We start from the raw sequence: 27085 nt of genomic DNA, 5'->3' as shown, positions 1-27085 counted from the left end.
AAACTTTTCAAACACGTGGGTGGAATGTTTCATCTTTCTTCTTCGGACTCGTAATTATAGTTTATAAAACTGAAAACCTTCAATAGTCGCAAACTTTTTACACTCGTTACCCCTCCATTTTATTTTTTACCCTCGATGTTTCGTAAAGAAGAATCGTGAAGACAAAATGAGTGGTGAGTTTCCAGTTCGATTGAAAGATGATTAATAAAACAAAACGATGTCACGAGGCAAATTAATCAATATAATGAACGACGGAAATGCCTATTCGTATCGCACCTGAAATAACTCGCGAGCCATGACCTTAACCCTTTCCCCGCGCGAAATGTCGCCGAACCGTCAGCTCGGTGAAATACGTGTGCACGTACTCGCAAAACCGGATGTCTGTAAGTCTGCCAAAAGCCGTGTCGTATCTATCATCGCGCGTAATGCGTTACGAAAATGCCAATAAACGACCCTCGATGCAGACTAGGTCAGAATCTTCTGCGAGCATGTTCCACAATGGAGAAAGAAAGGTCGTTGACACAACCGCATCGACTTCAAAGCCATTTAATTTTTTTAATTAATCTCATAGCAATCACTCGGGAATAATTATTTTGTATAAGAAACTTTTTCAACCCCTAAGTGACAAGCGCGGAATGCATTTTTGTTTTTCTATTCAGATGAAATCTTTTCTCTCCCCGTATGCGTTGCTATCGGTTGAGAGGGTACTTAAGGGGATTAAAACTTTGATAAAACGTCCCGCAATTAGGGATGATCCGAATCGAGCTACGAGGCGACGGAAGTCGAGAAACTTTGCTAGGAAACTACACCTTCAAACATGTTTTCTTCGTCCCTCTCTTATTCTTATCTTCCACTTTCTTTTTCCTCTTTTCTAACAGAAGCGCCAGTGTTCTCCATTTTTATATCAGTTCTTCTGTCAAATAAAATACTGCCTTTCTTTTCAGTTTCAACCCCAAGGATTTCTACTTCTCTTATAAACATGTCTCACCTTTCTTCTTCAAACTAGTTTTCGAAATTTCTTATCTCTTTTCTTTTCATCCTACCCTATTTTTCAATCCATCTCGTTTCCTTTTCCGTTTTTTTTTTTTTACACCCCATCGTTGTCTTCTATTTTTTCACTTTCTCAGTCAACTTACAACCGGTACGATCTTTTTATCCTCCTTCATAACCTGTTCTCTTCCTTCTATCAGTTATTCTCCTCTTCTCTTTCCGATGTGTGCGCGCATCTCTCTTTCTCTCGATTCATCGCGATTTCATCCCCTGTTCTCGTCTCTTTCCAGACTGGATCGATAGAGCGGAGTCTGCGTCTCCAATCTAACCGCGCACGTGTACACACGTACGTGAATGTACGTGTGAGCGTGGTTTATTATCATGCGGCACACCCGGTATGTTTCCGGGTACAAGGTGACCCGAAGTGAACCGCGCCCGTTTTTCGACGATTACCTTTCGGTGGGGTAAAACGAGCGGAAGGGTAACTGGTGAACACTGTTATAATTCCGACTTCCACCAACGGCGAATAAATGAAACTTTTCGGTGGAAATGACGATACCCAATTTTCACGTTTCACTAATTCTCGTCACTTAAAAGGGTTGATTGTTATGGGGGTAGTTTGAAAATTGTACTTAACATTCAGGTGATTCTTAACCTTCGAATTGGAGAAATTTCTCGAGTCACTTCTTTATTGCATTCGTTATTCTATTGAATTAAATTCAAGTTTCCGTCAGTGTGAAAGGAATGAAGGGGATTCTAGAAGTTGCCCATCGAGAAGAACCGAGATCAAGGTGTAAAAATGGGGAGAAAGGAGTAAGTGCGTCGTGATAAAGCCCCTGCCGGAGCCAACGAGAGCTAAATGCCTGGTTGAATACCGGTATTAAACAGTGGAAGCACAAGATGAATACCGGTATTAACACAGACTTCATCGGGCCCACGTGAAATAGTTAAAGTTTACGTCGCCATGATCACGGTGAAACTTTCATTTCAACCGAGCTTTCGACGCCTTTTAATAATAATTCCAAGCTAAACATTATGGATATTAATTTTCCATTAAGACGAGATACAACTTTCGCGTGTTTCATACTTTTATCAACATTTCGCCTGATGGTAAGCGCAATCAGAGAAACGGTCGAGGTTTTATGCACGAACGCATTCTGTGCCTTGAACATTGTGTGTACACAGCCCTAGCTTTATCGTACACCCTGACCCAACGGTTTAATGACAATCGATCGGTATATCGATCGTAGAGAAAAGCCGCGCGTACATACATACGCCGAATATTCGGTTCACCGACGAGAATTCGGGAATTGCTTCGGCTATTTACACGAAACGTGCAATTAAATGGCTCTGAATAGAGAATCAGCGCGAAAATCGACCGATTGATTCACGGTCTTCTCTAAATTGAACCTAAACGAGTTAACTTAATGTTTGTTATACTCGTAATTTATTTTATTTCCATTAAACCCGGTAAATATTAAAATACAATAGTAATTTTACTCACTTTAAATTTATTTTCCCACCTCTGGTTCGGTCTGTTTACCATAACTCCAACAGTCTCCTTCTATCTCCACCCTCGAATCCAGTTCCCTCGACTTCATGAAAATCACCATAAATTAAACAAACATTCTCAGGGGAAAATTCCTGGAAAATTCTTCAGCTTGGAACCGCGTCACGAGTGTCAACGAACCTCGAAGACCCTCGACCTTCCAGCTAAGAGCTCCGGTCACGTGGAAGGGCTGAACGTCAACGAAACGACAATGGAAGTGCGCCTTGAGTTCGATTCTTGTTAATAGGCCGGTAGTCGATGCTGTTCGAGCGTCTAACTCGAATAGAAACGCTGCCGACGAGTCCAGGGAAAAGAAGTAAAAAAAAAAGAAAAGAAAAAAGAAGATGAGAAAAAATTAATCGTCGACAGACGAACAGCGTCGATCGGGCGGCAAGCAATTATCGATGATCGATCGGTCGTAGAAAATCGAGGAGACTTCTGATAAAGGTGCCAGGTCGATATAAATTGCTCCTCCTTCTATATCGATTAATCCCTGTAATTCTATCGGCTGTGGTTTTGCTCGACCATTCGGACCACGCTTTTTCCTTTTCGTATCGTTTTCCTTTTCCTTGCTTTTCATTAAGCGACGCTCCACGGAGCGATACACCATCGACTCGATCAACGCGATTCAACGACAACTAAGGACATTGAAAATCATTGAAACAGTCGAACGCCGACGAGTGTTCTTAATAAAAGTAACACAGAAAGCTAATAGCGGAAATTGAATTATGAAGAAAAGTGTTTCGTTTGGCAATTTGAGTATTAAGGAATATTATGGGAAAAAACGATGAAAGTTCGAAAGCGTCTAATTGGAAGCTTCAAAGTTGTGAAAACTTTTAATCCGTGGAAGAAGTTATGTTAAAGCTGAGGAATATTTCGAAGACAACGAAAAAGGAACTACGACAAAGTTGAGAGAACTTGAATGCACGGCACTTCGAAGTAGACAAGTTAGAAAGTGGGAAAAAATTATGAAGTTGTTAAACTTTCGATGAAAAGACTTCGCCCCTTGCTAGTATTACGATAAACCATCATCTGAATCATTAATAAAAACGTCACCCATGTTTTGATCCCTTAATTTTCCATAACAACTTTCCTCACTAATTTGTCTACATAATTCCCGATTTATCGGACACGCGATATCAGATGTTTATCGTGCGTCAACTTTTGATGGACGTCGATAAATTTTCCATGCGAAATGTACACATAAGGGAAGTGTACATAGAACGGTACATCTGCTGTAACCTACAACTTTCCCACGGTACATGTTTGCCCATAGAGGATGATTCAAAAAAGGTATAGAATTTTATTTACAAACGCTCCTCTTCGTTGTGTACCGTATTAAAAAGAATTGATTATCGATTTCTCGTTTATCTACACGGTCATGCGCGCCACGGATCACATTCGTCTTTGTCGACCGATTTCCGGCCGACAGAAGTCGACGGAAACGCGAGTCACGTGGACCGATTGCGAGGTACGTTTGATTAGATGAGATAAGACGAAGTCCCGCTAGCGGAATGCTTGCAAATACTGTCTGCATTCCGAGGGAGACACCGATTTTTCAGGATTCAGAGACAACGAACGGACCGGGGCTTGATTCAGCAATCAGCCCCCGTAAAGCTAACGACGACGATAAATTACGACTGCTCGAGAAAATTAAGGCGGAGCGAAAAATCGGTTTCAGAAAAAAAAGAATTGCGAATGGCGTATAAAGTTCAGAATAAATTTCATGGATATCGAAGTGATTGGTTAAAAATGAAAAAAAAGACGTTCGATATTCACCATGAAGCTTCAACTTTCCACGAGTTGAAGAAGAGTTTGTTGGGAAACTAGGCTGCGAAGTCCGAGTGAAATGGTGACGATCATCGTGTGTAACCGTGTTACATCTGCCGCCACGGAAACAGGAACGACCCGGTGCGATATCTCGTGGCACTTTGCGAAATTCGTGGAACATCTGCCGCTACCGAGCAACTTAATCTCCCTCCGGAAAATGTAAACGAAGGAAGCTCCGATTCCGCGGTTTTATTCGCTTGTGCCGTAAACTTTCCTCGCCTCTTGCCAAATTTTTCCGGTTTTCACGGAACGATCGAATTGTTTCGTTCGGAGTTCAACAATCGTTTGCATATACCGCTTATCGAGGGGTCAGATGGGTTCGCAATGAGAGTAGATCGACCTCGATTGTACGCGTAATGCATAAGTTCATTCAGGGACGTATCAATATTCGTTTTTCTGTTAATCAACTATTTATAAGCACGGCTTTTTCTTTATCACAAACAACCCTCTTTCCGATTTTTCCTGGTTCTCCTATTTCCGCCCTTTCGCGCTTTTGTTTTCCCGCTTTCTCTTCCTCCCGCTCATTGTCCAGCTATTTTTAACCAATTTCCTGTTGTGTATATAACTGACGAGCGATCAATGAAACGACGCTCGGATCCTTATCGCCCCCTTCCCATCATTTCAGAGATCGTTCGAGCTTTTTTGCTCGAGCTCTTAATTAATAAGAAATTGAAAATTAAATTTAACAACATCGAAGAGAGGATAACGATCTCTAAAGTTTAATCAATTAACTATAATTGGTAAAACGTTCCCTTCTTCTTTTTCAACCCTTGTCAGCACATTGTCAGACAACAGATTTTCCCACAAAAGTGTTAAAAACAAAACAGGACTGGGTTCTATTCCCAAAGCAGAAATCTCGGCGTTCTCGTTTTCGATGTTCTACAAAGAAACATTACCGCGCTTACACTGCTTTTCCAGCTACCCCTCTGTCTCGCCAGTTACAATTTCTCGCCGTATTCGTGTCGTTTCTGTCACCGAAATTTGTCACGTTGAAGGGAGAAGGAAAGGAGCTCACAGCTTAGGCGAGCCTCAAGAGTGCTACTCGTTAGCCTTACTGTTCTCCGTTGGCTCGAGGATCAAAAGGGTGGCAGAAACGACGTGCGAGATACACCCTTAAAAACGTAGCGTTTCGTGATTGTCTTCGTGCTCATCGCCTGGAAGAATACTCGAAATTCGCTGGTCGGTGCCGACCTCGCGCGAAAATAGCCGGATAAAGGTCGGAAATTCAAACGAGGGATGACACGGGTCGAAGCTGACAACCAGGCAGAGTGGGTGGAATGTTTCAACAATGAACGATGATTTTACGAACATAAATCATATTCCGAGTTACCTTCTACCCTCGAGCCCTACCCCATTTCCGATGGTTGATCGAACTTTTCCCTACCATTTTTCGCTGAGGTGAATTATCACCATCTCGAGATCGAATTTTTCCAAGAAGAAGAAAAATTTCTTTTACCGTCACCCTTGGAATATAAAACTGTGCGAACAATCGGAATTCATGTTATTTAAATTACTACATCATTTAAAGGACAACAGGTGAGACGATCGATGAATTCGTCCGAGAACTTAGGTTTCAGGAGCAAATTATTTGTTGAACGCAGGGCGGACAACTCGTGGCTAAGGGAAATTAATTAGCCCGAAAATTAGTTCTGGAGCCATTGGACACAATGTGCGAAGCATAACCAGGTTGCTGTAAATTACTCGCACGCGCTAAAGTGAAACAACTCCTGCATTCTCCTCTACATTATTCTCTGCACAATCTACTCAAATGCACATAATCAAACTTTCGTAGGACGAAACATAATTTTAACTATCCTGATTGCATTAGCTTTTAGAAAGTGCATTTGTTTTCACAAAAATCCTCTCACAGAATCCTGTCAGAATTATTCTCGACAATAATAACGCGATCATTTCGGTAGCATTGTATAAGACAGAATATAAAGAGAAACGATACATCTGGAAAATATTTTTCGAGCAAAAAATATTGGATCATCACGAGGATTGCCGTATATTGGAAGCTGATTGGTTCAATTTGTCAATTTGTTGCCTCGACCAGGGCGAACCGACCATCCCCTCCTGCCCTTACATACACGACCCGATTTTCCCCGGCGTATGCTGTTCCGGATATTGCCAGGATAATGGAACAGATCTTTGCCGAGTTTTCGTGGAAAACCCTTCGATCTTGAACCATTTTCGGCGCCCCTCGAAGAAACCGCGTGCGCTGTATGAAAATTGCATTCGAATCACGCTGCACTCGATCTTCCATCGATTGCTTCAATTTTCCACGCTGTTGCTTCCCCCTTACTCTTGGGCAAAGACTTGGAATACTTTTTCGAAGAAATCCTCTACTGCGATTGTTTAAATTTAGACGAACCTAATAATTACACGAACTCGGGAACAGTCTTTTCCAATATCGCTGGTAACGATCCGTGCCTGCTCGATTTCCTCTTAAAAATAAAGGCAGCATCGATAGCTCGATAGAGAGCCGGCAAATCCGCAATTCCTCTCGCTCCAATATTCCCGAAATCCCAGGAAAATCTTTCCACAAAGACGCGACCAATTTATGAGACATCCGAGTACCGGGTGTTTTTGTCCGATCGATGGAAAGCGCGATAGAGAAATATATCTCGACAAAGTGTGCTGTGTTCCTTAGGAAGGTGTACCGGAAATGATAGCCGACGAGGAAACAAAGAAGAACAGAGTAGTCGATCGAAAGTATCATCGATAAGCGAGGAAGGTCTACCATCTGGAGATCAAGGTAGTTATTTTAAAGAGTATATCGAGGTAATTGGCGGCCTCGACATGGCACACAAGGTCAGGAAAATCGATGGAATACAGACAACGAGGCAACGATGCCGTGGTCCGATAACGGTCGTGGCACGACATTCCGTTTTGCGGCTTAACGCGTGCATACGATAAGGTCAGTGACAAAACGAGCGGTGCAATACCTGTTACCACCGATGAAATTTCACTGAAAAACATTATTCCATTTCCATTAAATTTCATCTACCATGCTTTCCATTTACCTTTAGGAAAATGTCATCCTGAGAGTATTGACAATCAATAGATTACCAATAGGATTATATAAAAAGTTGCGGAGCAAAGCACCGGACTTTATAGATTTAAGAAACCAGGTAACAACAGCTAAACAGAGTTCTACGTTTCATACTAAACAACCCAGTCATTATTCTAATACACCTTCTACTAATTCCACTTTCAGCCATCGAAGGTCTCCACTCGTCTGACCTTTGACTGAATCTATTTAAGAAATCGTCAACCGCGCGAATTATATTTCTAGAAAAATACAGAGAATTAGGATATTTTACTGGAATTTCATGAACGGTCTCATTCGTTAGAGTCTCGACGATGGATGCTTTTGTCGGCGAACTCTTTCGAGAAATCGTTCGATCTACTCGAAGGTAGCCACAATTGAATTCCTGCGATTTATCGGCACGATGACAGCGTTAACGTTTCGATGACAACGCGAAACGCCGTCTGAAAGTGTTTCCGCTTGGCAGGGTCGAGCTACTCGCTGCAACTCTCCCGTGAAATTCCGACCACTTGCCAAATACTTGGAGCATTCCGATTCCAACACACTCCCTGAAGAGACCAGTTGCCAACTCGACGAACGTCGGGAACTCGTTTAAAGTCGCCGTCGTCCCTTAAAATTCTTGCACTAAGAGGGGGGATAGACGATTGAAATTACATATCCCTTCGTTCGAAACTTTGTTTTATGGCAAAAGGAACTGAGTAATCGTCCCTTTCGTATCTGTTGAATACCTTTAATATTAAAATCAATTTAATTTCCTCAAAGTCTCAGCTAATCCTTTTGTTATTTAAAAATAGGTGCCTCTTGTTACTCGTTTATTACGTTAGAATTCACGACGTTATATAATTTTCAGCGTCTCGTTCGTGTTTCAATGTCGATAGCAGCTGCCCGTCATAACTGTGATTAATTAATTCGAGCACGCCTGTCGATGTTTATTAGCTCGTTTGCCGTAATGCGACTGTCAGGGAAGGGGTTGAAGCATGCGATTTCAAAGTAATTGAAGTAACCCTTTGATCGAAGCGTTTGAAGATTCATCTCGATTCGTGTAACCGGCAACTGTTTAATAATCCGCTATAAGTACATAATTACGGAACGCAGCTGAATATAATTTACCAACTGTTCTTCGCTAATTGTTGATTAAAATGTGGGGCTGCGTTAATCGCGTTGATATTAATTGGCCGATGTATTGATTCCTGTTCATTTGAAACATTTTAACTGGAACACTATATGATATGTAAATTTTCTCCTGTTAACGAATTAGAATGCTATTATTGTGTAATAGTATAAATATGATTTGATGGACAGTTAGCGTTTAGTTCCATAGTGATTCATGAAGGGAACGTGAAATATCCATCGAGTGGCAGCCCGAATCGAATATCGATGCGTTTCAGGGACCGATATAATCGTAACACAGGGATCATTCGCTGGTTACGTCAGCTGCGACTATCGATTGCAGTTGAATTTAATTAATTTGCCAGCCGTTTATCGGAGCACCGTCGAAATATGCGACGTCGATCATGTATGAATGTTCATTAATCTATCCTCTGTGTTACGCTCGAAGCGTTCTTCCATCCAAAATTGTTATGATTACGTTTTCGATGCTTGTTCCTCGATTGATCGACGAGATAAAATTTTCTCTACATTTATTATCATTTTCTTAGGAAAAATTTAAGGGAATTAGGAACGTCTCCTAGTCGTTCAGCATCATAAATTTCCACTGTCAACAAATTAGCATGCAGCGTTCACGTCTCGCGAAATCCGACAGGATGCAGATTAGTGTTTGCGAGCGTGAAACTGCATCGATGCGGTCCAATGCACGGCGTTGCATCGGGCTTGTTAGGCTAATAGAGGAGCGAAAATTCAAAGGCAAATACCTTGGCGGAAATTTCTGTCCACTAGACTCGATCGAGCAAATCGTACCACGAAATGGACCTCGTAACGATGCAGCTGTGCTGAAGCGTTTCTGATTTTCGATGACGAGCAATCTCGAATTTCCACGTTGCTAATAACCTTGGAATATTCATTAATGAACAGAGCGATTAGGATTATCTATCACGGTGACGCGATGGATTTTCAAAAGATAGATATTAATTTAAAGAATTTGAATTTATTTAAAGTTAAAAATTTTAAGCTTGTCTTTTGATTCCAAAATTTCTAATGGAATTTCTAATGAACCCAGCAATTAGTGCTACCACGTATTACTTTCCTTCCGAGGGAAACAAAAGAAGATATTTTATACAGATTTCCACTGACAAAAGTAGTAAGAATCTCACGTAAAAATAAATGGAAATGAAGAAGGTGAGAGGGTAGAAAAGAAACAGAATCGCGAGAACAAGGAACGAAATGGCGGTAGAAAGTTTTGGTCGTTAACGAACGACCCACTCAGAATCGGGTATATTTCAGCGAGCAGCTTCGAAAAGACTGGCGGTGACACTTGAAATGTCGGCCTCATTATATCGCGGTTTCACAAACGTCACATTGCCAGCCTCGTTCCCTCGGCCTAAAAACCACCCAGTCCTGGGATAAAGTTACGAATTGGTCAGACTGGATGAAAATGGTAAAACCAGGGGGATTTGAAGTAGCTGTTAAGCAGTTAAGCTTCAAATTTCATGTACTTAATACTGTTTGTTGTACTTTGTTGTACTTGATACTGTTATCAGCATTTAGTTGGTAATTCGTCCATCATAAAACGCTTTATGTAATTTTTTAAAAAGGAAATTTTCATTCCTAACATTTAGTTACATCTGGCAATATACTGCTGGTAATCTCGCAAAACATTTGTTGGTCATTTTAATTTGCAAGCTATTTCCACGCGAAATTCGTTGTTTCACGAAAAGTTTGAAGCATTACCGAAGCTCGGACAGTGGTTCGCCTTCGAGCCAGTTGGAAATTTCTCTCTGCTGTTTCTATCGTCGTTTCACGAATCTCGGTTCATCATGGCTCGCTGTGCAACTGGGTTATGCAGCCCGTTTCGTTGCAACGCGGGAAGAAGGGGGTGGAAATGAAACGAGGGAAACAGCGCGATTACTGGACTCTCGTTAGAAAAATATTCTCGGCTCGAATGCTACCTCTTTCCGTTTCGTTCCAGCTTAAAAGGATAATTAAAATCTTAAGCTATAAAGAGACGAATGTACTTTCTAATTATTGCTTAAAAGAATTGTGTCGTTAAGTAATTCATTTCGGGTAATAAATAGAATAAACGATCGCGGGGTAAAACACTTGTGGTGTTCGATGAAAGCGCGTCTTGAATGAGGACGATCGAAGAAATCGCGAGCGGAAGTCAGAGACTGACGGTTACATTACCGGTCGTGCACGTGGCGAGTCGAGTGTCAGAGATTAACTGTCCTACGATATAACATCCATTGTTCTGCCGTGTATTCTGTCATAAAGCGGGAACAGCTGTGGCGAGAAGAAGCGTGTGTGCGGATGTGGAGAAGAGCGGGAAACGGGGATCGGGATTACCGATAAGGTACGGCCGGTCTCGTTCAGAGGAACGTGCAACACGTGGCATCGAGTATCGTCGAATTGAAAATGCTGGGACAATTGCTCGCTCGTTCGAGACTTGATCTAAGTGCCTTGATTCGCGGGAAATCGAAGAGATTGCGCTGAAATTGATCGCGAAATTCGCGAGGATATTGCACCGATACCTCAGTGATACTTCACCGATATAAATTACCGACCACCTGACGTTGTTAATTAAAGATAACGTCGTATCTTAAATAATTTTACGTGTTTCTTAAGTTTAATGGAAGCTAAAAATCGAGACAGTTTCGTGCTGTTTTATCGCTTCATCCTTGAAAACAAGCTAAACCTCATAAAACGTGCACGACTATCGGTCATCGTGTGGCTTGCAAAGCTTTAAAGATTAACGATCGACCGATTTACTTAACTCCGGTTACTTACAGCCGAGAAAACGTATATCTTTTCCACTGGATGCTTTAAGCCATCGCCGCTTTCCTACCTACGAGCTCGTAGATATCGAGAACGAGTAAATCACCGTGCCTCTTGCCAGACTTCACCCAACTCTCTCCACTTCTGTATTTCTCTATTTCCGTGTAAACGCGAAACGTTCAAAGGAAAGCAGTAAAGCTCGAGTACGCGAAATACCTTCGAAACACTCTCCATCAATTTACGTCAACGTGTAAGAGCTTTCCGCCGCGCTGGAAGATCGATGAAACTTTAACCGGCTTCTTAATTAAAAATTGCAGATTTGTTTCCTAACACCTCGACTTTGATATACAACTTTTATATATTTTATTTTTATTCGCGATATTATAATGCGAAAACAACAACGAGAACAGCAGAGTTCTTATGTACAGGAAACAACATGGAAGGTTGTCATTGACATTCTTCTGCAGTAGAGTAGCGTGTACTCTGAATAAGGTGGAGCACTAGCTACGAATGCTTCAAAGACCTCGTTAACTTTCCGTATTTAAATATTAATACATAAATTCTGCGAAATGAATAGACGATTAATATTTCATTCGCCGTATTAAAAAAATGTATTAAAAATAGTGGATCAATATTTTGTAGAGGTTTCAAATGAATAAGTAGAATAAACCAACATAAATCGTACCTGAAATTTTCTATCGGACTTGAAGTCTTAATTTAATAAAAATATCGAGAATTTACGATGGAAGTATGATAGAAAAATAAAATTATAAAAATTCTGTGATTTAATCTTTGCGCAGTAGAAAAATCAGTGGAATAAACAGACGATGGTCAGCCCTGAGCCGTTTCATTCAACGAAAGTTGAATTTTATAAAAGTACATTGGAAAGAAGGAAATTTTATCATTTTCCTGAGTCTATGTAAAACTCGTAGACTATAATTGTTGAGTCTAATTTTTCCAGCTACTCGCGAGGAACCAAGACTTTTTTGGCGCCGTGTTGGCACGAAACGCTTCGCGTCAACACGCTCGTGCCGAACAATTCCAAGCGGAAAAATGCTGGCAAGTATTTTTATGCGAAAATTGCACCGTGAAATTTCCTTGTCTTCCGGAAACTTTTTCCGAGGAAAAAACCGAGATTTGAAATAAATGCAAAATTTCTCTGTTCTACGGAAACAACTTTTCAATTTGAAGTTAAATCAAACAGCGCTCGACGAGTAGTAATATTTCAAGAATCAATTACTGTCGTTCATTGTTCAGAAGGTTCCAATGATATGACACTGATATTGGACGTTTATTTTAAGTTGCTGGCCATTTCACAAAGGTTCACTCGATATAGTTGACCCTACGTCTATCCACGTCAAGCTTGCTTAAAAGCTTTGTACACGATACCGAAATGAAGCTTCTCTAAACTTTCATGCTATTTATCGATGTCGAAGGTAATAAAATAACCTTTGAGGCTAATAATGTGTATCCAAACAAATATTAATAAACCCACATCAAGTTTCTTTCAATATTTAAAATCTGATAACAGACGAAAAGAAAATTATTCATATTTTCTAAAAAGATACTTCCACCATTAGAACCTGGTACCATTGAGAGGCTCTCATTGAAAGCTCACAGTTCCAATCAACAGAATTCCACCCACACATTCGAAGGATTTTCCGTGTGGCACAGATCTCTGCAAACGATCGATCGACAATAGCCCCGACGACGTCATTTCCTCGTCTAAGAACGGAAGATCCGACGCGACAATAGAGCGTCGCGAGTGCATCGATCGCGGAATCGGGCCAGTGTCGACAATAGAGAAAAGACTAAACGTGGGTACTTGCCTTCGACCAGCTGTTCTTTCTTCACTAGAAGCAGAGGAATCGCCCCGGAGTTACTCATGGTAGCCAATCTGCTTCTTCTTCCCTTATCGTCGAGCCTTCCTCTCACGTTTCTTCGCTTCTTCGCTTTTCAAACGCACCACACTGCCACCGGCCTCGATAACATCCAAAATCACTCTATTTCTCGTTCGATACGCGACAGTTTTCGATTTCCTCGCGAGCGATACGCGAAAACGCTTGTTCACCGCTCGGAGAGCTTCTTCCAACTCTGACTCGATGCCTCGATTATACGGATTATGATTTCGAATCAGTTACGAAACTGCGTTGTCGAAATCGTGATAACGAACATGATAAGCTGCCGGTTCGGTACGTTGTCACTTTATAAGATGGATGGTTTTCTTTGCTGATGGATTATAGAGTTTCTAGTTGTTGAACTTTGATGTCTAAAAGAAGGTTCAACGACATTCTGGTTGTACGTTATCTAACTGTGTGAATGAATTTGTAAAAAAAAATTTCCAATTATTTGTTTCATTTCTAACGCGTCTTTAACGATAACCCCAAGCTCCTTCGTTTACGATTCACGGTCTAAATCTATATTTCCTATTCTAGTGAAATTTTATTCAAAGGAAAGGAACGCGATTTTAGTAGCGCGATTAATCAGAAACAGCCGAATCAAAGGGTTAGTATTGGAATAATGAAAAGTTCTTCTCTTACATCGGCTAGAGGAATTGTTCGATCGGATCGTTTCCGGGTGAGACACGAAAGAGGCGTTCCCAAGCTCGTCGAATGGATTTCCGGCTATTTTCGGGAACGTCATCAATCTTCGTTTAGACCGAGTTTGAGGAAAAAAAAGCGAACAGCGGGCACGGTGTAACCAAGTGACTAGGTCAATCCTATGCTTTTGCCTTGGCTAATCGACTCTTATTTTCATTCTCCTATGTACACACGACCAATCGATCCCCTATGAGACAAAAAAGTTTTCATTTGCGTGCGTACGTCACACGTCGGCTAAAAACTTTTCATTCGTGCACAATGTTTCTGGGACAACGAATCAAACTTTCGCAGCCTGATCTACATATTTCAAATATGAAATAACTCGTGTACACATCTATCTGGAATTTCTCCCTTTGCGAGTCAGAAAAGCTCATTTTCATGAATCTGAACGTAGAATAAGAAAAGAACGTACCAATACGTGAGGGACTGCCGTGTCGTTTCGAATTCTATACGAATCCTTCTTGTAAACTCGCAGATCATTCCAACTCGGTATATAGACAGAACATGCTGCGTATACTTCTACGGTTTGATCATACCGTGTAAACACTGAAACTTCGTTTAAATACAAAGCTACCTTGGGTGGAAAGTTGGGAATCAGCTTTAATCAAAGGCACGTCGGAAGCTTTAATTTCCTTTAACGTGAATCGAAGATAGAGGGAAAGAAATATCGAACAGCATCGCTATTCAACTAATATTGTGATAGATGTGTGTTTAATACGGTTTAATGCGCGATGATCATTCTCGCTGAGGCAGTTAATTAATAATGAAAATGGGATGGTACGCGAAACACACGTGCTTGCGATAAAAAATTAATCCCCCTCACAGGATATAGGGAAACTGTGTCATTCGAATGGTTCGACGACGATGTTGTATGATCGATCTTCTAATGTAATTTCGATCGATTCGTAGCAGGTGCGTTTCAGAAAATCCATTCAATTGTACCGGCTGTAAAAAAGGAAATTAGCAATTTGGACCGGAGCCAGAGTCATAATGCGAATGGAGGGAGTTTTGTTGGGAATCAAGTGTTTCGACGATAGAAAAATTGTGATACTTCGTCGAAACAATCGTGAAATAACGACTGCTGCAGGAACATCTGCTTCGTTACTTCATTTCAACGGACAAGCGTGTACAACGAGCTTTTCTATCGGGTAGAAACACGCGTTTCGAAACAAACGTGCGGAGGAAGCGGGCTGTCGCGTGCAGCTCGTCGTGTGTCTGCCGATAAAATAAATCTAGCAGAGCTAAAAGGAAGAAAGACATAAAAAAAAAAGGATTCTTCTTCGCTGCTTTAATAGGGGCTTCGCCACGACTCGTTTCACCAGAAGCAAAAATAAAAACACAAGACCGAAAAGGATATTCTTTTTCATTTTTTAATGGACACTTGTTGAGCACGATTTGTACCCTCCTATTAAAAATAATACCCGTTTAAAGAGGCGTTAACGATTCGACGAAATTGAATTCAATTAATTTTGAACGCTGGTAAAAATGTTAAAATAGAGAGGAGTGAAAGGGTTCATCATCTCTCTCGAGCAACGAACGAACCTATTTTCGGAATATTTAGCGGGAACAAAAGCTGTCCTGTGTCAAGCAACAAGTCATCGCGACGCCACTTCCGAGCCAATTACTACGGCTTGTTTTGTTCGAGAATATAGCTAAACCAACTCTAAATTATAACGTTGCATAAATTGTCCCTGAATTTCCCAAAGCTATAATTGAAATTTATAAAACCTATAAAAGAAACGAAATTGGCTATTCTCGAAGGAGCCAGCTAGATTCACTAATACCCCACCCGGTGAGAGTATCGAACAACCAGAATGAATGAAAAGAAATTCGAAAGAATCGACCAGTCGCGCACAAGTCTCTCCCTGGTAGATCCTCGATCCCGGATGGATCACTGGATTCGAGATCCTGAGATCCCCCAGACCGTGTCAGCTCACCCCCGGTTGAGACTGGATCGATGAAGGCTGCTCCTTGCATCGCACGGTGCCTGGGTCTCCTCGTGTCTCTCCTCCGTTACCACTGTTCTCTTCTTTTCGTAACAACAATTTCTTCGATCTTTTTTACGAGAAAAATATCGATGAAAATCGTTCGAATCGGATCGAATGATAGGAAGCTCGAAATAGAAGACGAAGGGAGATTGATGAAGAAGCGCAGCACCGTCGCGGCTCGCGGTCGAATTCGAACTGGACGCGGGTCGAAGACGCGAGACGAGCAGTCGAATCGCGATTCGAATCGACGTCGTCGACGAACGAACCACCCACTCTGTAGGAGCTAGGGTACCGACGACAGGGTGGTCTGACGCGACACGAGCGATGATCGAGGAACGATCGCAGGACAACCCTTAACCGGCTGCCACCACGGAGACTCACAAGTGGTTTTTCGCGTTCTGTCCCGGGGGTTGATTCGCTCTCCGCCCCGCTCCACCTGCTATCCGCGTTGGGTGCGCACCTACTACTACCCAACGGGTAGCTACCTCTACCACCCACGCGACCTAACCCGTCACCCGCTCAACCACCCCACTGCTACCCTCGCTAACGCCACCTTACCGACCCTCTCTCACCCTCTGCTTTTACTTCTCTCTTTGTTCCAAGGGTTTACAAGCTGGCCGAGCTAACTTGTGATATTCGTGTTATTTCTTTGAACCGTCAATCCTTAAATACTATCACAAGACGCTTCAGACACGGTTTTTCTATTTTTATGGCAGACTTAGGAGTCTGTATCTATTCGAAGTTTTGTTGACGTTTTATAGTTTACTGTCTTTCTCGGTCTCTGTACATTGCACATGCGGTTTTCCATCGAACATACACATTTTCACGCGACCGTTGTTTCTTTTCCGCTCTTGGCTTCATCTGAGATTTCTTTAACCCCCTGTTTTCCTATTTCACTGTCAGTCTGTTTCGCATTTCCCAGTACCTCGTATGTACTTTGGCTGCGATTTCTCTTCTGGAATAACTTTTTCCGTATTTGTTCTTGTGCACAGATGGATTCGCTACTGATCTCTGTTTACTATTATTCTATACCTATTGATATTTGCGCAGTATATAATGTTATAAAATCGCGACGCTATGAAAGCGAAAAGAAAACTTTTTATTATAAAATAAATAAATAAATAAATAAATTATCATCAATGTTATTCGATTATTTTATGATGCTATTAATTGCTGACCTTCGCAACGTTTACCGCGTTGCTTGAACTTCGATCTTCGAAATGTTTAATAGATTGATTGAAGGGAAACGAACGATTTCGATTAACAATTTAAAGAACGCGCTATCTTTAGATACAACCATGCCCTACTTTTTATTTAAATAGTACCACTAAGTGACCTCGAGGATTGCCCCATGAAAATTTGATCAAACGTCCGACATAGGATGGTTGTAAAACGACGAAACTTTCACCGTTTCCTCGTTTTCACACTTTCGTCGAAGTAATTCGCTTTAAGCATCATCCAATAAAACTGATTTGAAAATCAGGACCATTCAAGTGAGATCCTCGTGATATATTAAAATTATGATTTTCTATACCGAGAGGATTCTCCGTTCACCCTTCATTTCAGCTGCATCCAAAGCGTCGAGTGTTTAGATGGGCAACCACCTGGGGGCATTGGTGGCTGTTAGCTAATGACCATAGTAATCGAGGTCAGTTACACGAAATTAGGGAGAACAAAGTTCCCAGAGGGCCGCGCAAGAATAGAAGGGGTGCTTTGTGTGGTCGAACAAGTTGCGAAATTTAATTATATCAAAGTAGCAGAAAATTTACTACCAGGAGAAATTTAATCATCAAAGCTAAACAAACACAAAAATTTAGTTATTAAAATTGAATATATATGGTAGATGGTTTTTGTTCTCTATTCGCGAACATTTCGTGGCTATTTCAGACGTTTCGAACGAACCACGAGATTAGACAGGATTCAAGGCATCCATAACACTCGAGCCACGCGAACAAGCCCGTTATTCGAGAGATGCAACAAGACAACTGCTTTGAATGGTAGACACATTGCTCGAGCCTTGTTAACCGAGAGACGCTAGTTCGTGCGGTTACAAGTGCATCTAACTGTTTGCACCTAGTCTCTAGACGGGCTTTGTTCCATTATCAACGCACAAATCATACCATTTTGTTCGCCAAAAGCTCGGCAGACAAGAAGAATACCAGTCGCGTATCGTAAATAAGTAGAGAAATCAAGTAATTCTTAAATTCGACCGCGAGATCTTCATTTTCCATCCGCCTCCATTACCAACGCTTCGAACTTCCGCTTGAAAATTGGAACGAGCCGTGATATTTGCATCTCTTAATTGAAGGAATACGAAATCGAGGCTTCGAAGAAACTTGAAGGATCAAAAACCAGGAAGGATCGATTTTACCCAACCTCCGTTCCCATTCATCGTTTCAAGCAAACTGATCTTCGAGTCAAACACAGACAGAGTTCAATTCCACGAACACAGAGGATCGAGCGAACCAGAAACAAGACCAACAAGAAGTTCTTTTGCTAGACCACCTTTCCAAACGAGATCTCGAACGATCGGTGGTCGATGTCTTTGGAAATTCGACTTAAAAGCTTCCTGTGCTCTACAAACAACCCGCCCCGCGTGTTTCATCGGCCAAATGAAAAAGAAAAGCACACAAGTCTTTACGAGCAACACATATAAAGTGACACGTACAAATATCACGTACGCTGAATTAAAACGTGACAATGTTTATATCATATTTCAATAAAGGGTATTTAATCGTGATCGATGTTAAATCAGCGTTCTTTTAAATTCAGCTCACGGATTAGAAGAGCAATAACGATGAAATACGTGATTCTTATCGTTTCCTGGAAGCTTCGGCTTAAACATACGGGTGATTAAATCGAGCAATGTTTTTCATCTCGCGTTTTTACACTGAAAAGTAGCAGAGTTTAGATCAATTTCCACGAAAGGCGCCTCAACGAGCCGAGGGATGAAACGCGGAAAAAAGCGCCGGATCGAAACTGTTTATTTTCATTTCCGCCTGGACAATCGGCGGATCCCTTTATCATCGAATCCTCTTACGAGTTTCAACTTTGGAATACAGTTTTCAAACTACGCTTCGTTTCGTCCTTTGTTCGACGACACGCTGGAACTTCTCGTTTCGTTGTCGTTCGATTTCAAAAGCGTTCCTTTCAACATCGGTATCTCGAATTTTCACGATCCTTTTTCAGTTTACAGTTTTTCGCAATCCCGCGAGATATAAAAACACGATTGTCCTCTGTCAATTTTCTTTTTTTCTCTCTCCCCCTCTGTACTTCGGCGAGAATCTCCCCGTGAACGACAATTCAATTTTAATATCAAAGGAACATCGAAGCGGTGAGCAACGTCGAGCAGACTTCCAGACTTCTGTCCGAGAGAAAAGTTTCCCAGGTTCCCGCAAAAAACTCCGGAGTGGCAAGTTCGACAAGTGTTTGGACATTATTGAGACGAAATTCCGAGCGGAAAATTGAAAAAGTATTGAGGGAAAGAAGAACGTGCCATTTCGGTTCGAGGTCTTTGTTCGAGAACGTTAAAATTGAAAAAATTTTTTTTTTCTATCGCGTTAACATTTCTATGCTAAATTCTATTTAAATTGCCATGAGATTATTTAATCGCCCACTTTAAATACTTTACAATTGCAATTTGAAATAGGTCAGTCTTTGGTTCTGAACGATAGGACAATTAATTGCTTCGTTTTTATTTCGATACCAAGGTCCCAGATTAAAACTGCGGTTATAAATCATGTCACAGCTTATTGATTTCCAGTGGTGGGGGTATTTTTCATATTTCTCATTAAATGTAAGTAGGTAACAAGGTTTCTGTACTTCCTCAAATATGTAAATAACGTGGTGTCCGCAATGTCAAAAGGATTTCGACGAAACAATGAAATTCTCCCTATCGTGGCACGTGTAGCTAAGAATTAAACAACTAAATTCGGTCCAATTGAATGCACGACAACGGTTCGTTAATGAAAACACTCCCGACCTTTTGTCTCTACTGTGGGAGCGTAGCGAGCATAATATTTGTACGTCGAGTGTGGGTGGTTTGAAAAATGACCTGTATAGCCGAAAGCTCGTGTAAATTCGTGTTTGTACATGGGTTGAAAGGTTTTTGGAAATTGCTGGTACTCGCTGACGTTTGTACTTGTAGAGAGAATTGAAATAGGTTCTTCGAAATTTCATTTATTTCCAAGAGACTTAATTAATCAAATATTCGTCATATAAAGTACCAAGAATAAGTAGGTCGCTCTGTCTATGAATACTTTTAAAAATATTCATTCTGAAAGTAAAATATACATTGACTAATCCAGATGGGGTTGAAGTGCTATTCAAGGTTCAACTTAAATATCCTAAACTTTCGAATAAAAAGAATCGCACTTTTCTAAATGAATGAAAATCATTCCATTACCGGTGATGGAATTCCTCTGTTCAACACATACTTTCAATATTGACCAGATTCGACTTAAGAAACGAAGAATAGCCGAAGCTAATCCTCCATTACCCTTCAAACGTCGTCTGCTCGATAAATACATAATAAACCTTTCAACCCGTTGACTATTCCATGATTAATTAACATTTTATAACGCGCTTTTATCGTTACGTAGTCAGTGAAAAATTGCGAAGATTTAATTTTCGAAGATGAATTATCTCTCGTTACCAACAATTTATAAGCTTTTTTTTGTAAACGTTACGATTGCAAAGGGGTTTCATTAAAACACCAGTCCAGTCAGTCTATCCAGCGGAAACGGCGTCCTTTCTCGCGGTCGTAAAGCTCCACTAACGTTTCATTAAAACTTCACTGCGAAAGCGGCGGAGTCGTGAATTTAATTAGGACAATTACACCGGCCGTCAGAAGATCCGTTACAGTTTACTTGCTACACTCTGGCTACAGTCGTTTCCCTCGTTCGCCTTAAATCTCACTCCGATCGTTCAACGACTTTGTTTTACAGCCCCGAATCAAATCAAGCTCATTCATAATTCGCAAGAACGATTCGAATCACTTTGACGTAGAATAGAGTTGTCCGCGTTAATTATTTTGAACGGTGCGATTTAAATTGGTTGACAAAGAGAAGAGCGGAAAGCGTGCGTTTTAAATAAGAGGAAGCAGGGTGTGGCAGAGCCACCCTGACCGATAACGTCTTGTCGTGACGTTGCGCTAAGGCCCTGAACTGGATCGAGGTTCATTGTCTGTGACCTTACTTCGCTTGCTGTGCAGCCTTATTCATAAATGCAGGGTTCGCGATTGTTAACTGGCGCCAGGCATGCGATCCATCCACTCTCCTTGCACCCTTCTCTCTCCCTTCGTACACTGTCGAGGGGTTGCACGGATATCGTGGCACGCACACACACGTCGACGCTGGTGTTCCTTGAAGAAACGCGAGACGACCTTAACACCGGCTGTAATTTGAATCAATCGAATCTGATCCTTGAAATTTGCTTAGATGACTTCTGTGATATCCTTTCGCAAGCAACTTTTTCATTTTTAAAATAGCTGATATCGAAGCGAATCTTCGGAATTTCCTTTGAAAGTTTCTAGATACCTCTCTTCGATCAACTTGTGGAGTTTGGGATGAATGAAATTGTTAGAATCGGGGTAAGTTCTTCGGATTTTGCTTCATGCGAACAATTCACAATTTTTCAAATACTCGAAGTCGACCCAAGATTTTAGAATTTCGCTTCTGAATACCTTTTCGCGAATAGAGTCCCGTTCTTGGAATTAGCTATGATAGTTTCTAAATATCTTATCACCGACAATACACGATTTTCCAAACGACTATACTCACAATCACGCTAGAAGATATAAAGCGTGATAAGGTAGAAAGGCTGAAATTATCAAATCCCGGAACTCATTAACAATTCAAAGTATAATCCAAAGATTGTACGGCAAACAAATGACGATCAACTAAAAATGTGATATGATCCTTGAATAAACAATTTCTTTGGAGACTTTCAATATTCATATCAATAGATAGCCACAGTGACGACAGATCGAAGATTAAAATAAAATGAATTTCGCTATCGGAGTTGACGTAAAACGGCGCATTTTTCTAGCTGAGCCGATATTTTCATCGAAACACGACAATCGGTGCGGCGTGACATTTAAAAAAAATTCAAAATCACACAATCCGTTGTGCGAACAACACAAAGCATACTGTCCGTAGTTTCGGAGACTCGGATTAGCCAGTTCGATATTTCACTGGTATAAAACGTGACACGATACAATCGGGGTATTCTCTAAAACGAACAAACGAAAATCCCAGTCAAAAGGGGATGAAAAAAATCTGAACAATTATTGTTAAGGACCCGGCACTGTATGCGTTATAAAAAGGCATATAAAAAATAAATAAATGTACTAAATATTCCAGCAAATCGATCCGAGGCCTGAAAAAACTTCCTTATCTAACCCTATCTCTCCAAACTATCTGCACAACGACTGCTCGCACCCCTACACGGCTGATTACTTTCAATTCCACCCATTCAAGGCTGCAACCCTCTCGGACAATCAATATTTCCCAGGTGCAAAGGGACAAAGCAGCCGAGTAATAAGAAAAGGAAAGTGTGAAGAGATCAAGACACAGATTATCCTCTCCGCGGATTCACTCTATTAGAATAACGATTAGGATTCGACGTTTGTTACAGAGCCAATTACCGCTGCAAAGGATCGTTCGATAACGAAACGTCCAGCACGAAGGTCTAGGATAGAAATTGCGTGTTACGATTCAGTTAACGGTCGAGGTACTGTGTTCAGGAACAGAACAGCTTGAACAAGGTCGTAGACAATGAACTTCGATCATTAGATTTCCTAACTAACACGTTATTCGATTCTATTCCATTTGGATCTTTTAAATTTCTTGAATTCGATCTATGGATTAGAATCGATGGAATTGATTAGAATCATCATAGCCTATCTGTTCCTGATGATTTAATAATTATCGTGCATTGTGTTATCGAGTTTCCATCAGGAATCCACGAGGAAGGTCGACGAGATTAAACTCGTTAGTGAAGCTTAATAGAGTCGCGGCGGGTTCATCTGGTCGAGATTTTCGTGAGAAGTCCTTGAAGCTCGGTCAACCCCGATACACCTTCGGGAATCTTATTTATAAACCTGTAACCTTTAAAATTTTAACCTGCTTCATGGCTAAAGGACCAATTTCGAATCGACATTTACGGCGCCAACTCGGAAACTCGGATAACAATAAAATCTTTATCTGACATGAGTTCACCAATTCCCTAAATGCTTTCGACCCTCTTATCCTTCCTAAATCCATCGCTGGTCATCCGGTTTATCAGATCGTGTAGGATCCCGTGGAAATACGGAATCGGACTACCGGAAATCGAAGTTAAGATGATCCATACATTCGTGGCCATCTCTTTTTATCCGCCAAATCATTGTTACCCGTTTTTCTTATTAGACACGAGATACGAAATTTTCTAAATTCATTCGAAAATTAAACAAACGTTTTACAACTAAATGTACTTTCAAAATTATTCAAAGAATTATTTCCAGCAGAAAATCCTCGGGAACTTTATCGCATAAATTAGAACGACAAACTTTTCCAATTTCACGGGACAAAAAATAGAGACTGAAATAGATCACTGTTCGTTGAATTTATCGTTGCAACAAATGTGATTTTTCGTTCTACAAAATCTTCAGTCTGTAAAAAAGCCTAAAACTAGATTCCACGCGTTTCTTATCGGTCGTAGTAGAATCGACGGAAATTGACGTCGGAGAAACCGCTTCGAATCGGTTCTGACAAATGACAAATCGATCGGAATTCCTAAGCAGAAAGATGGATATCTCCGTGCGAAATCATAGCCATACATTATTCGTCCTCTTTCTTTTTATCCTCTTTTTTTCGTCGCTTTTCCTTTCGCTCGATTCGTCGGGGAAATAATAGAGGGATGAAATATTCTCTCGTGTTCCGACAGAGGATATTAAATGTCCTCGAATAGCGCACGTATGTAAGTACAGAGAGGAAATTCTGTTCTTGAGTATTATCGGAGAACGTCGACTGTAAGCAGCACAAGAGTTTCATAGGAAAAATGTTCGAGACGCGTAAGATCCTTATTTATTGCAGTCTGATACGTGTTTCATCCGGGAGAGGAGCTTGAAAGCGGTATTAAACTCGCCTACTGTCAGATTAAAACATCGATTTTCTCGACAATGTCCGATACAACATTCCATCGTTTTTATATCACGTAATCGAAATCGTTTGACTTGAAATTTTCCACAATTATGCCGAACCTTCAACGGCTAAGGTTTTCTCCATTTAATTACCGTAAACACCGCACGTGTGCGATTACACGCTTCACGCGTTTAGATACACAGTGTACACCCACGCAGCTGTCTGCATAATGTTAAATGATTATCGCGAGTGGCCTTGACACTTGCTGTAAATCGATAAGACGGCCAGATATCGTATAATTGAACGATTCAATCCATCTTTCCAAGCAAATTACCATCTTTTGTAATTATCAATTCAATTTTTTCCTCTTTTTCTTTTCTAATTTATATTCATTTTATAAGGTACGACCCATGGGGTTCCGAATACCTGGAATCATAAAGATAATAGGTGAATCGTTTCGTGCCGCAATTATCAAGTAACGATGGCGTGCTCGAAATTTGATTAGGTTAATTCGATAACGAGCTTATTTCGGTAGCTCGAGTCCGCCGCGGACGAAGCCCTCTTCGCAGTCGGAGCTAAATTGGCAAGACAGGAATCTGCAACCCGTCGTTAGATGTGATATAAACGACTTAGTTGAATCGAGGAATGCGGAATGCACCGTTGGAATCCTATTGATTACTTTGGTTTCACTGGTCGTCGAGAGACGGCCTATCGATTCCTCCAACCCTCCAGTCCAACGAATATCAATGATCTCGCATACGATTTTTTCGTTCAATCTCGAATTATTTTTAATTAATTTAATTATTAAATAAATAAATGCAAATCGGGGACAGTTTGAACGTCGTTCGGTCTAACTAAAATGAACGAAGTAAGTCAGCAAAGGATCAGGATATCGTTTCATCCATTCCTGATGGTGCTTTCGAGCAAGGCTAATGCGAGAAGTCGAAGCAGAGCTTAACGTAATGTCCTCCCATAATGTCTGAAGAAAGTAGGGAAAAAAAATCCACTTAAGGACGAGAACGAGCTCGTACACGTAAAAAGGTTCATAACTATTCCGTAAGTTCGAAGTTGAAGGTTCTTTCGTGAAATGATGAAATATTTTTCATAAGTTCATTTTCTACTCGTGGCCTTAATCCGTTCAAAGGCTAATTAAGCTTCAAAGGAAGTTAAATTAATCGATTCGAAAAGGGGATTGTTCACAGCGATTATCGTTCGAAACGGATGAAAATGAATCCCGAATGAGAGCAGAAATTATTTATGAGAATGATTGGGAGAATTATTATTACCGATGAGCGACTTCCAACTTTGTCTGGAAACTGATTTCGACGCGCTGGGCGAACCGCCTTTCTCGTGAATCGATAATTCTACATCGAGTTTCTGTTTGTACGACGTTATTGCCGTTAATTGGGTGAATTGGTGTTCGTGTAATTATATAAATTACGCGCCGTTGTCGGACGAAACGCTACAACACGAGCGAGAGGAACTGCAAGGTATCCGATACAACGTACAATGCATCGGTATCGCGTTCGATCTCCATAAATTGATTAATCCTCCGCGTTAGAGCTACGAGTTTACGACATCGCTGTGACAGCAAATCGTAAATTATACATAAAATTGAAAATTTTCCGAGAAAGACTCGCGTGTCGATCGGTTCATCAAACAAACGACGAGCCGAAAGGTATAAAGAGGGTAGTGTTTCCGTCGGCGGTAGGGGGTGGTAGCTCGTTATCGGGGGTTCGAAGAACAGGGCCACGATTTAGGCACTCGACACAGGGTTGCAAACTGCACGTATCGGGTGCGTATAATCTGCGACCGTTTGGGAACTGGGTCGAGGAGACATTCCCTGTTCCAACCCCCGGGGCCACCCCCTGTTGAACCCAGCCCCGACGCCCCATATAACCGGCGAATTTATCGCTCGCGGCCGAGCAACAATCGCCGATTCGGGTCAGAGGCGGCTCCTGCAACCCGGAAGTCACGATGCCGTGGATCCTGTGTCGTTCTTAACCCCCTTTTGCGCCCGCTCTTTTGTTGAGAGTTTCAAAAAATGAAAAAAATAAAAAGGAACCGCTCTCGCAAATGGCGACCGACTAGACTGCGTGAAACATCGTATCGCGGCCCGTTAATCTTTTTGTCTGTTTCTCAACGCAGTCAGCCACCGTTTCAAACCGCTACGAAAAAGGAATGACGTTCCTTTAATTCGCTTTCCTTTGTTGCCAGGACTGCGACTGACGTCGGAGATACCATTTCTTCTGGAATTTCAGTGGAAGAGTGGCTTGAATGGTATGTTTCCTTTGGAGAGAAGTTTCGATCGCTGACACAACTATTTGGAAATTTTATTTCCCGAGTAGCTTGCTCTTTTTTTCGAAAAACATCCCAATGATTAATGTTCGCTCTGGGAATAATACTTTGTGGATAGAGTTATATATTTTCGGGTGATAACGAGAAATGATTATTTACGAATGATTAGCGAAAAGAAATATACCGCAGCCCTTGAATGTCTACGTCTATGAGGGTAGATAGGACGATAACGAATCCCTCTGTTCTCTCATCGATCGATTCGTGGTTACTGCTCGTGCAGCTGAAAGAATTTCTTTTAAACTCGTCCTGACAATGAGCCGCGAATGAAAATGTTGAAAACGAGAAAGTTCACGAGGTCTCGATACAGCCGACCAACGAAATTCGAAAATCTTACAATTATGCAAGATTGAATATCAACTTCATTTCTAATAATGCAATTTCGAGATTATTACTCACATTCGCTGGGCGACTTCGGGACGAGATGTTGATGTTCCAGTTGGGTCCCATTCACCGGTGAATCTGCGAACAAAAAATCAATCGAATCAGATCGAGTCCAATTAATTAATCCAAGTACGCTACCTTGGTAGCAACGTGAAATAAGTAGAGGAGCTTCTAAAATTGAAATTCATACAAAATATTGGGTGGCGATAATGAAGTGGCAGAGTGGTGTACAACGAACCGACACGATACGTGAGAACGCGTGATTCGATAAGGGTTGCAACGATCGAATCCTATCGGTGATTACGATCGACGGCAGCAGCACTGAC

General features: G+C 41.2%; 1 protein-coding gene across 4 annotated transcripts in view; it reads right to left on the bottom strand.

Annotated features, from left to right (window-relative positions):
* LOC114877825 (solute carrier family 12 member 4) overlaps positions 1-27085 on the bottom strand; it is a 69633-nt gene that overhangs the window by 32835 nt on the left and 9713 nt on the right. For 3 of the 4 annotated variants that reach the window (XM_029190876.2, XM_029190877.2, XM_029190878.2), the window contains exon 3: positions 26775-26837. In XM_029190876.2, coding sequence (XP_029046709.1) covers positions 26775-26837 — 63 coding nt within the window. Of the gene's footprint in view, positions 1-13138; positions 13579-15846; positions 16212-26774; positions 26838-27085 lie in introns of those variants that run through there. The other variant, XM_029190880.2, reaches the window with a different exon arrangement.

This window comes from Osmia bicornis, chromosome 15 (assembly GCF_907164935.1).
Source record: "Osmia bicornis bicornis chromosome 15, iOsmBic2.1, whole genome shotgun sequence".
NCBI classification, from domain to species: Eukaryota; Metazoa; Arthropoda; class Insecta; order Hymenoptera; family Megachilidae; genus Osmia; species Osmia bicornis.
Note: the sequence above shows the minus strand (reverse complement) of the source record. Positions and strands in the feature narration are given on the sequence as shown.